Source organism: Telmatherina bonti, assembly GCF_933228915.1.
Source record: "Telmatherina bonti genome assembly, chromosome: 17".
NCBI classification, from domain to species: domain Eukaryota; kingdom Metazoa; phylum Chordata; class Actinopteri; order Atheriniformes; family Telmatherinidae; genus Telmatherina; species Telmatherina bonti.
Window position 1 is genome coordinate 21170804 of NC_136615.1, and position 12820 is coordinate 21183623.

At 38.9% G+C, this 12820-nt stretch overlaps 1 protein-coding gene across 1 annotated transcript in view; it reads right to left on the minus strand.

Moving 5' to 3' along the window:
- Window positions 1-387: 387 nt before the first annotated feature.
- Window positions 388-12820, minus strand: part of nnt (nicotinamide nucleotide transhydrogenase) — a 34940-nt gene continuing 22507 nt past the window's right edge. Inside the window, exons 16-22 of the mRNA XM_079256829.1 lie at window positions 11395-11555; window positions 8046-8225; window positions 7653-7812; window positions 5260-5341; window positions 3919-4037; window positions 3343-3458; window positions 388-2777 (exon numbers count right to left, since the gene is read on the minus strand). Coding sequence (XP_079112955.1) covers window positions 2628-2777; window positions 3343-3458; window positions 3919-4037; window positions 5260-5341; window positions 7653-7812; window positions 8046-8225; window positions 11395-11555 — 968 coding nt within the window. The 3' untranslated portion in view covers window positions 388-2627. The remainder of the gene's footprint in view (window positions 2778-3342; window positions 3459-3918; window positions 4038-5259; window positions 5342-7652; window positions 7813-8045; window positions 8226-11394; window positions 11556-12820) is intronic.

Sequence of the window (12820 nt, forward strand, 5' to 3'; positions counted from 1 at the left end):
TAATCTGAAAGCCTCATTATTTGCCTTAATTTGCTGTATAAACTCAAATATTACATTTTAGAATGTGTCACAGACTAAAACTCTTTAGCATGAAGTGTGTTCGTTATTTTTTTTCCTATCCTGTAAAGCATCGCTGGAGAGATTAAGCATGTGTGGATAAAATTCCTTCCCCTCATGATCCTTCATCCAGGTAATTGCTGCAAATATTTGACTTCTCAGCTGTACCACAGTAAAATTGGGCTGGTAGTGTTAACCTCAAAGCTGTGGTAGACCTCAAGGCAAACCCTGCACATCAACGTGTTTACTATGGAGGAATTCAATTGCACCTTTCACCTTAAAGAGAAAGTCAAGGGAAAAGAAATGACACCTGCAGGCAACATCTTGTGTAAATACAGGTTTATTAGGGAAGAAAATGTTCCATGATAAACAAATAAGGGGAAAAGCAAATTCACAGTACATTTCATCTTCCTAACATGGTGCATTGCAATACAACTTCAAAACCCCATTGTTGCTCCGCACAATAATGTCTCTTTACAAAAATACTCTCCTTGAGCAGAAAAAGAAACACTTAAAAGGGAATAAGGGGCATACTTTTACAAATTCCAGGAACTTTTCTTTTTGTTCTTTTTGTTCATTATGACAGCAAATCTACAAATACGAAGCGAAACATCCCAAATTGAAGTCTTTAAAGATGGCTTGTGTGTGGAATCTGACATGTTAGAGCACTAATCTCCCAACATCTGTACCTCTACACTTACAAAACAGCATAAACTCGATGGCGGAAAACTGAGGTTTGATGGTTGAAAATGCAACACAAAACAGAATGCTTGGTCCTGGTTTTGGAAACACGAGAACTGAATGGCTGAACCGAGTCGTGAGAAAACAACAGGTTTGATCGTGTGGGAGATCAATAAAACTGGTCAGGTGAAGGTCCAATGGAAAGGCATTGGTCAGTTTATGGAGAGGTAGGATAGTTGTAATGGTCAACATATCAGGTCCCAGGATGAAATTGTTCTCATTAACTTCTTACAGTACTTGTGTAGGCTTTTAAGTCGAGTAACCAGCTGCTCTGTCACCTTGTGTGACTCTTTTTTACAAACTGTGTACTAATGCACACTCTTCCTTATTCGTGTACTGTGCCACTGTAAAAGTTAATGTACGTACTGAAGCAATGAAACTTTCAAAAGGAAAATCTGCTGGACCCAAGAGATGTTAACTCTTTCTTTAATTACGTCCCATGAGCCAAACCTCTGTTTGTCTGCGTCACACCAGATTAAGATTACCGTTTAAAGGGGAAGGCTTGGCACAATGCTGTGTTAATGACAAATATTCAACCTGAACAACAAATGGAAAATAAGTTAAGAGGTGCTCAACTATTAATCCCAAACAGTTCATATATTCTAAATTGTGGAAATGATTTTGATTAAATAATGGCATTTTGTTTGGATTTTCACACAACAGTCAGGTTAATACAGATAAGGCCCTTTACAAACTGTGATCCTTCATTTTCCTGTACAGTAGTAATGAGGACACACACTGGAGTGGATGAGCCACGTTCACTTATCTCAGTAAAAGGAAAAGAAAAAAAAAACTTCCTTTGCCATTAAGGCAACAAGCTAGCATTACATGTGATGTCTCAGAATGATGGAGCACACCTGGTTCAAAACCATAAAATCCATTCAGCTATCAGAGCAACAAGAGAGTTTGTAAGGGTGGGACAGCTGTGGTCACAGTAAAAGCTCAAAAGATGTCTGGTTTATTGCATCACATGCTCAACGGAGGAGCTCTTTTACTGTTTTTGCACCAAAGTGTGGTTGCTGCACACGAGACAATGATGGAAGTCACAAGACACACTGAGACGAAAAGGTGGAAAAAAAGCAAAAAGCATGACTTCTTACAGAAAATCTTTAAATTTATGATAATTACTGGACCAAATACAAAAATCTCTCATTACAGTATAAAACTGGAACTGAAAGAACTTTACAAAAATGTTATGCTATTCTGCTTTTTTCCCTTTTCGCTTTAGTTACACAGAAACAAAAAAGATGAGCAGGTAGATCTTTGCAGTGAGGATAAAATGTTGGTGCTTCAGTCTGTAAGAACTCCATCTGGTGATTCACCATCCAATTTCTTTTTATTCTACTTTGTCTATTGTTTTTTTTTTTGGTTTTTTTGGAGCTATTGACTAGTTGCTAGAAGATCTTAACTGTGAAAATGAACATATCTAACAATTGAATTCTACACGTCCGACTGTTTGTTTTTACATTAATACACGTCTAAAACATGAATGCCTTTCAACACGCCCCAGGTTATCCAGAGCACATTCAGATTGGTAACAAACCCTTCCTTTAATATCTAGAAATAAAAGAAGGGTCAAGGAGAATTATCTGTATTCAGGCTTACATGACTTCATTTGGGGAATAAATCTACAGTATCTGCATTGCATGGCATGGCTCACACTGCAACACATGTTCTTTTATTTGGAGATCTTAGGAAGAGTTTGCTAAAAACCTCTCATCGCAGTTATCAACTTCTCTCAGTTGAAGTAACGACTGGGCAGAGATGATGCGGATGCTGGAGTACTTTGCTTTGTTTTCTGTGCTCTCAGTGGAGGTGTCTGTGCTATATTACAAGCCCTGGGACTCCCGAACCTTGGCTTGCAGGGCATCACATGTCTTCTTAGCATCGCCGAGCAACATGGCGGTGTTGGGTTTGTAGAAGATGGGGTTGTCGACAGCTGCGTATCCCACACCCAGAGAACGCTTCATTACAATCACCTGAAGGAAGACGAGAAAGAGACACAAGCAGAACACTGAAAGATGAACTTTCAACAGGGCAGTAATGAAAGAAAGTCTCATTAAAATATGAGTTACAATGAAGAAAACCCTCACAGTGTGCTTTGCACATTAATCATCTCATTCTGAAAGTGCTGTGCAGTTTACATACTATTGAAATGCACATCTGCATGTGTGTGTGTGTCCATGTGTGTGTGATTAAGCAGAATATCTTCTTTGATTTTCCCAGGGGGAAAGTGTATGGAAACTTGTGGGAACAAAGTTTCACATACACTCTGATCAGTGCCAGTGGGATGAGATGCTACGAATGTTGTCATTCCACATGGCCACAGTCATCACTAATGGGATCAGGATGGGACTGCACCTGGAACTGTAACAATCTGTGTGTGTAAATGTGGGCCAATATTTCTTAAGGCTCGTGTACTTCTTCAAATGGAGGCCCCACTACAGGTGCGGACAGTTCGGTTGTTGTAAAAACTTCCATTCGTCTTCATCTTTTTCTGCTTCAGGACACGTTTCATTCTCATGCGTGCACCAGATGTCTCACCTGCTTAGACTTCCAGACCTCCAGCACGGGCATACCGGCAATGATGGAGTTGGGGTCTTCCTGGGCGGCGGAGTTCACCGTGTCGTTAGCGCCGATCACCAGCACCAGGTCAGTTTCTAATTAAACACAACACAAATTAAACTTTATAAAACAAAATGCGTCTAAATGTCAGCATAACCTCGTTTTTGCAACTTCTGTGGATTCAACCCCGAAGTCACCCAGACTTTATGAAAAATTTTACTCATCGTTTTGTTATGTCACACCCTAAAGTAACAAGTTACAAGCAAGAGTCTGAACCTAATTAATGTTGAACTCAAACTGGGTTCATTAAATTCATTCTGTTTTGCAGGATTTGGCTCATTTCTCACAGCTCGTTTAATCAGAAGTGGTCCTTGGATAAAATAAAAGAGTTTATAGAGAGAGAGAGAAGAACATTTCTAGATGCAAAATTATAATATCAATGTTATAAACCTCCATACTCGCCAAACTATGTCAAGGGCAACATATAACAATTGAGTCTCCATATGTTAGGAATAAACTTAGAGTGCGTAGAAGATGGGAAGCACTGGTTCCTACCTGGGAAGTCCTCATTAATCTCCTCCATTTCCAGGACAATATCGTACGGGACGCCTGCTTCAGCCAGCAGCACGTTAAGCTGGCCGGGCATACGGCCAGCCACTGGGTGAATACCAAACCTGCAGGAACCAAGATGCCATCTTTAGTAAATACTTACATATAGTGTCATAAAAATGAGGAGGGAGTGAATAAAAGAGAAAGGAAAATAACGTCAGTAATAAAAAAAAAAAAAACAGGGTTTAGGAAAAAAGGATTTTAAAGATGTTGGTGATGGTAGTTTGTCTACATCCAGCTTCCTCTACATTTCTGCTGGAGAGTCATTTGTTGAATGTGCACTGGTGTGTAGCTGGGTGCATACTGCTCTCAAACTCAATCAGCCATGTCATGTAATCAGGGAAGGAAAGTAACACCAGCTACTTGTGTCTATTGGTGGGTTTCTGTCTCTACTGTTCAAGCCAACCAAGTCACCACCATTTCAAGATCATTTTGTATTCATTGTGGTGACTTTAGGTAGAATGCAAAAGGTCTGCTGGTTTGAGGAAATATTAGCAATTATGGCAGCCAGACTCTTTCAGCCCACCGTGGAATTTTACATGTTGCAGCAGTGTGACTTTGAACCAGAGGAACAGTAGTGAATGTAATGCTTCCAAGCATTCAGCCAGTTACGTACGAGAAAGTACAAAAATGTATACAACACATCTGGCATTTAAAGATACGGGCGCCACTGCATGCAGAACTCTGCCCCGCCATGGACAAATGTTCTTGTTGAACAGAAAAGAACCTGGTCAACAGTTTACTGCACATAGAAACAGAGACATTCCAGCTGCTGTAATCGAAAATGAAGCGAGGACAAATCAAGACAACAAAAAAAGGAAAGGAGATACACCACCCAAGCCACACACACACACACACACACACACGCACACACACACACGCACTTCTTTTCCTAATCTTTGACCACCCACTTTCTTCTAATCACATACAAATGCTTTAAGCAGCAGCAGCTGAAACAGCCAGGATCAAACAAATGAAGTAGGACAAAAACACAGGTTCCGCTGTACTTCTACTCTTTCATTATTCACACACACACACACGCATACACACAGTATCCCAGCTAAACTCAGTACATCCCCTGCAGTTTGCATCATTCAGATCATTGCCGAGCTACAGAGATAGACCAGTTTTATCCATTTATTCATCTGTGTAGATGAAATCGTGGTTTGAAAAAAACAAAACAAAAAAAAACATCTTTTTCTGAGCATCTGTTTGCCTCTTTCTTCACTTCTTTGCTAATTTTTGAAATTTAGATCATTTCAGTGAACACTGACATCATCGCTTTACCTGACTTTCTTGCCGGCATCTTTAAGCATCTTCACCAGCTCTGCGATGGGGTACTGGGCCTTTGCAGCACAGAGTCCATAACCTGAAATCATTTTTTTTCACATGGGTGTATAAATGAGTATAAAATGAATAAGTTGATATACAAGCTTGTTACAGATGGACAACTTCCACAAGATCCTAAAGATTGCATTACATGTTTAAAGCTCAAAGGAAAACACATCATCATCATCATCATCATCATCATCATCATCATCATCACACCTGCTTATTTCCGTTTTCTGAAAGTAGCAGGAGCCGCAGGATAAACATCTTTGTGAAGTTACAAAGGCATCAGCTTAGAAGTAGGTTTGACTAAAATCGCTTCTATAATGAGTTGTGCATCATGTGTGATGATGAATTGGATCCACTGAGTGGAGTGGAGAAGAAGTGAGGTAAGGAGACATTCTGCAGAGGGTCAGCATGTGAGAATGCAATTGTAATTACGCCTTACAATAAATACTAGTCAATGTGCCGATATACAGTAAGTTTGTCTTTCTCTAAGCCTTGGATTGCTTTCATGTGTAATGATGCTTCTGTAAGGTGCTTACACACAAACATGTCAAGCAATGCAGTGGTGTTTACAGACCTTGTCACAACAAGCGGTGCGAAGCGGCCTTGTTACACCACACCAATCAAAATGACTTTTTCAAACTCAGTTTAAGAAAGAGGTGAGGGAAAAGAAAAAACAAAGCAAAAACATTGCTGACCGTCTGCAGTCTGACTAAACAATCTAAAGATTTCACTTTGAGTGCATTTAAAACTCATGTTTCCAATATTCTCGCACAACTTGCTAATGAAAGAAAAAACGTGGACCCGAACCATGCAGAGACAGTCCAGACAAGTCCAGGAAAACACTTGTGTTTATCAAACAGGTCTTAGCTGTTTCCATAGATGTCAATCGGACAGAGTGACTGTGACGGCTTCAATTAGGGAGAATGGTTGAAATGGAAACAAGGGCACTGACTAAACACTGGAGTCAAGTAACAATAGTAGACCACTACTCCCCTCCATTGCAGGGTTATCAATGAGACTTGCAGCATTTTCCTAAAAGTGTTATGCAACTGAAGTTAATCCAATATTGAACACTGCAATATACTTCTTTATTGTATGTAGAAAACTGTGCATTAATCTTCTATTATATTATTATTATCATTATTATTATATTATTAATAATAATAACAATAATAATTTATTCATGTTAGTGTTATAGATTTTAATCTGGTTAATTTTTTCTTGTGATTGTTTTTATGTGAACACTGTACACAACAATGTGTTGCTTAGATGTTTAGACTAAATGGTAATAAAGAAATCTTGTTTCTGAATGTTAATGATTTGCTTCAGTTTGGTACTTTATTCTTCTTTCAGTCTCACTGAGGGATTGTTTGTGATCCTTTTCAGGAAAGTAAAAAAATATTTATTAATGATAATAACGACGACAACAACAACAATAATAATAAATACTTTATAATAATAATAATAATAATAATAATAACGATTATTATTATTATTATTATTATTATTATTATTATTATAAAGTATTTATTTTTGGCCCTAGATTCCTTACACTTCACTATTTTGGATATTTTTGTGTTTTATGTGTTCGAAAATGCTTGTTTTATATTCTAAGATGGCTTAACCTACATCAAATGATTCTCTTTTTTCCCCCCCAAATTGCAGTAGTTTCCTTTCTGTAAATAGGTACTCAGCACTGACTGGAATGACCAATTTTCAGGCTAAATGCTTTTAGTCTGTGTTTACATGCACCCACGTGAGCAAAACAACTGCGACTGTTTCACAACAGTCTGACGACTGCACTGAAAATGTCACTGGGCTGCAAGATAATGAATTTACAGCAGCAGCTCCCTAGACAGTTGAGATAGTGGGAGGTTCTCACACATACTGTATCTAGTCAAATATTGGAAACATGTGAAACAAGCATGTAGCTGGAACAAAGGTTAGACCCCATGCTTGAACACAGGAAAAAAAAAGGCTACAACTTGGAGCATAGTATTTGAATTGTCAACAAAAACCCTGCACACCCTCAATTTCCCTTGACCTTGCATATGTGTGTGCCGCACTGTAGAATGTCTATTTATGAGGACTGCCGACCACACAGAAACCTGAGTATGTGCATACGCACGTGTGTGTGTGTGTAAATGCTCTGCCATGACTTCTCAATTAGCCTAGCAAAATGGTGATGTAACATAAGTCAAGAAAAGGTTAAACAAACAGAACACACTTTTTTTCACTTTGGGGAAAAATGTGACGGGAAAAGTCAAAGTACCATGTTTTTCTACTCGTATACCAAACCTCTGTGTGTGTGTGTGTGCTTGTCTTCTATGCGTGTGTTTCACCTGGAGTGATGATTATGGTCTGGGCCTCTTTAATCATGTCAACAGTCTGTTCCACGTTGACCTCTGTGTGTGTCCCTGTGATCTCCATGGGCTTTCCGGTGCCGGTGGAAGATGTGCCGTAACCTCCGAGGATTACATTGGCCAGAGAACGATTCATGGCCTGAGAGAAAAAAATGTCTTCTGTATTTAGTTTTACCTTATGTTTTTACCCTTTTGAGCATGTACAGAAATATATGCTAATCAGTAGAAATCAGAACAAGGACTGAACAGTCTTACTACAATGGTAAAGTTTAGAGACCCTCCTGGTGGACAGGAGAGGAACAACCACTTCCAAGTGATTGCTGATGTAAAGAATGTATAAATGTAAAATATTTCACTGCCTGCTCCACTTACCACACACATAATATATGACAGAATAGCTCCAGACGACCCGATGAGAGCTCCGACGATGGTCAGCAGGTTGTTATTGAGCAGGAAACCCTCAGCGCACAGGGCCCAGCCAGAGTAGCTGTTGAGCACGGTGATGACCACTGGCATGTCAGCACCACCAATCGCTGCTGTCAAGGTGACACCCTGAAGGAAAGTAGCAGGAATCATGAGACTGTATACAGAGGCTTTCTTTCATCCCACCTACAGACTGAAACGTGTTCCTTTAAACACTCCTAGAACCCATATAGAGTTAGAGAAATAGGCATTTAAACATGATCTCATGATAACATGTAGTGTTTGTAATGTTTATCATTCTGATAGTGTTTGATAGTTCATCACATGTGATGTATACATCTTATCATTTTGTGTATATAGATGAGTATTATTTTAAATATTGCTGTGTACACCTGTTTCCAGTCTTAGCTAGGACACGCCGGTCTTAATCTCTCTTAGACAAAGGTTTAATAGAAAAGAAATAGAAATAAATATATAAAATAAAAGCTGTTTTATTGCCTGGTAAAAAGTACTAATAAATATTACTACCAAGTATTTGAGTCATTAGAATAATCTAATGACTAGACAGGATAAAACACAGTTCATTTAAATGTGCTGTAATTAGCCAAGCCAGGCTTATGGACAGTCTCGGTGTGACTGATGTGTTGTGGGAAATAAGTGTCTCTTTCCTGTTTGTGTTGGCAGAACCTGTCTGCAGCCATAAGTGCATGTTATCAACAAGTTTTAATTTACTAGCTATCTGTTCTTGCTTCTCGATAAGCTCTTCAGCACTTCAGACCCCCCATTCCTTCTCTCCTTCAGAAATACATGAACCTTTACCTGGAAGCTCAAGCAGAATGAGTCTGTCACATATTAATGAGTTGATGGTGTTAAATGTGTTCTATGCTTGCATGAATAGACAAGGTAGGATGATCTTTTCACATTAAAAGTAAGTTCTTATTCAAACTACTTATCATGTCCATGAGGTATGCATGCTCTACTGACAGAACTAGTGGACTACTGGCATTGCTGGTCCTCATTTTCATCGCCTCTTACGTGCATATCTTATATGTATATTTTGTGGGTGGCAGGAAGCCAGAGTACCAGGGAAAAACCCACGCATTTACAAGGTAACCATGCAGACTCCACTGTTTAAACCTCCTGCTAGCTGAGGCTCAAACCAGTGACCTTGCTGTAAGGCCACCGTGTTGCCATGGTAAAGTTGAGCTAAATAAATAAATAAATAAATAAAACCTTGTCTTACAAGCAGCAACTTTAATTTAGACACAGTTACTAATCCAGACTTTTGAAACTACAGCAGCACCTCAGCTGCTCCTTTCTAATGAAGATGGTAGTAAAGAGTAAAACTTATTGAGGCAAACTGATCCAGATCATGACTTTAATGAACATGGGATGCGGTGTGTCTGTAAGGGCAACATGCAAATACAGTCCATATTGGAAACTAACCATTTATAAACTTGAATTTTGCTTCAATTCATAAATCCACCTAAAAATTAAAAGTAGCCAGCTTAGTGATGTGTTGCCTGATTCTTAAGCTTGTTACATACTCCACGAGAAGCGAGAACTTTTTTCTTGTTCTCGAGGCTCTGAGAAGAAAATGATGTCATTTTGTTCTCGCGGATGTGTTTGAAGACAGTTTTCCACGCATCGGGCTGGCAGAACTTTTTTCTTGCGGGGCTCCGAGAAGTATCGTGTGATTGGTCGGACATTTACATGGAAAAAGCATGAAGCGGAGTTGCTGCTTCCACATTTTTTGTTGTTGCAGGTAAAATTGATTGTTTTAATATAACAGCTGATCAAGGTGGTGAAAAAGTACAAACATTTTTACACGTGGCATTAAAACACTCGGACCCTGCCGCATGCACGACCCGCCCTGCCGCGGACGCAGTTGCTCCTTAAAAATGAAACTAGAAAAGCACTCGGAGAGCGGAAACCTCCGCCAAGCACAATGTTTAAGAATCCTTTAAAACATTCTTTGATCCAAACAGTGATCCGGATCACCACCAAAATTTGACCAGTTCTTCATTTTCACATTTTTTTATAAAAATCCGTCGGTAACCTTTTAAGTTATTTTAAGCAAAAAGACACTGGGAAAAACAACCTCCTCGACGGAGGTAACAACCGGGTTCGCACATAAAAGCAGACATCGCCCCCCCCACAGTGATCCCTCCCTGCAGCAGACATGCTTCTCATGGAGTATGTATGGACCTGACAAGAAGTTTTTTCTTGTTCTTGCGGCCTCCAGAACAAGAACTCAGTTCTTGCTTCTTGTGGAGTATGTAACAAGCTTTACCCAGCTGCTTTGTAAAAAAATAAATAAATAAATAAAAATTATAATAATAATAAATAAATAAATAAATAAAAAAACAACAATGTGTTTTCCACTTTTTAAAGAAAAAAAGATTTGTACAAAAACAAAAACTGTCCATGAGCCAGCTGTGAATACCAGAGCAGCAGCAAGGTACAGAACTCACTGTATGTATAATTTATTTCAGGTTGAACATTAGGCCGCTCGTCTCAAACACACAGCAGGTGTATTTCTAGAAACTCGTGCTGGTCTGTCACCACAAACACAGTGATAATGCATAATTCTGCACTTGAATGGCTGATTAAAGGTTAATCCTGTAAAAAGTAAACTGAAATTACAAATCACCTCATTTCTCTTGGAAATGAACTTGTAGCATTTTACTATTCTGACAGACACTTTGGAAGTTTACCCAGCAACACGTGCAAACAGAGCCGCAGAGGCCTTCGGCCTCTTTTCCAAATCATAAACTCAAAATTTATCAATAGTAATCTGCCAAGGCCTTCAAAATCTGCAGGATCTCTAAAAACGGCATGAATTCCACATAAACTTTACCTAGTTTCTTTTTCCTCTTAAATCACAGATTAAAAATTAAATGGTGAATGTAAAACAAAATGAACAAACATGTTTCTTAATGTCTTTAAAGTATATGAAGCATTGAAAAAGATGTATTATAAAATATCGTTAATAGATTAAATACATGAAATATGTCAGAGCTGTTTGGCTTGGACTGCTGGTTTTTCTCTTTTTACTTGACATTTATGAGCAGTCCTTTCTGTTGTCTTTTTTCTTTCTTTCTACGTCCTAGTTCATCTCCAACATATTTTTCCTGACTCTCTGATTTCATTTTCCAAATCCTGGAGTTTATTGAAGTTTTTAACATTCTTATATATCAATCTGTCATCATTTCAATCTAAGGTGTCTTAGTCCAGGTTTTCTTTTAAAGGGCCACGCTTAGTTTAACATCAGCTCTGAGAGACACATGCAGCATACCATGACAGCAGAAAGGGCAGAAACCGATCCAAGACAGGTGATGCCAGTGGTGTAGCTTGGATCCAGCATGTAGGGAATCATCCCACCAACACTTGCCGCCATGAGACTAGCATTGAGAGCATGACGGCCAGGGAGCATCAGAGGGGCACTGTTCAGCAGACCTGCAGAAAGAAGGAAAATAAGGGAGAATTTAAAGCAGCCAATGATGTTTTTTTTTTTTTAGCATTAAGTTCACAGATTTTTTCTTCTCTTCATTTATGAACTGTTGATATAAGGAGAGTACAAACTAATCTAATCCACGTCCAAAGGTTTTCCCAACAGCAACATGCAGCAATACAGTCAAACTGAAACATCTAACAGGCTAAGTTCAGCCTTGGCTATGGCAGCTGTGCTGATCAACAGCGTAATGAATGAACGTTATGAAAGCAGGAGAGAATCTGCTGCCGGGCCTGAACATCAGCGGACTAGAAGTGTAAATGTTTACCTCTAAGGGAAGTATACACTAATGAGCTCTAGCATTAAAATCACTGACAGGTGAAGTTAACAATGTAAATCATCTTGTTACAAGGCGATGCTCTGCTGGAAAACCTCGGGTCCTGACATTCACGAAATGCGTTTGAACCACAGGAACATTTTCCACAGTTCTTCTAGCTTTTGGATGTATTCCCCCTACTTTCAACTGTAGTGACTGAAGCAGGATCCAATAAAGTCCCTAAATAAAAACCAGTTTCATTAACTAGAGAGTTGAAGTTTTGAAGCATGAAGGGAACCATTTGTGACATAACATCATGCTGACTGGTCCAGATGAAGTTCATGTAGGAGTGTGACACCATGATTTGGCAAAACAAAACAAAGGAATATGCCGACCGTGAAGTCTGAGGTTTATCTTGTATGTAACAAAAGAACTATGACATGATTTTCATTTTTTTTTATTATCCATCGTCTGGCTGTTTTTATCTGCAGTGAAAAAAGCAATCAGAGAAAGGTTCATGAAGGTACACACTGCTTTGGGAGTTGCCCGGTCACCTGAATGCACCTGACAACACTGTAAACTCACACTAAAACAGGAAAAATAAATAAATAAATAAATAAAAATAAAACAGAAAATAGTACCATTCAACCTTGGATGAGGAACCCCTTATTTTTTGTTTGCTTGTTTGTTTGTTTTGCCACTGCAGAAAGAAAGTCCAAGCACTTAAGAAAATATAAACATTTGTTAATGTTAATATTGTTAATGCTAACTCTAACCCCTGAATTTCCCCCTTGGGGATGAATAAAGTATTTACATATTTATCCATCTATCTAATTGTAAGTAAAATGAGCAACTGATTAACAATAAAGTCAGACTAACAACGATGAGTTGCAAATCTGTGGGATTACAGCGCGATCCACAAAAGACTCCACCTTGCAGACATGGGCCCCAAAC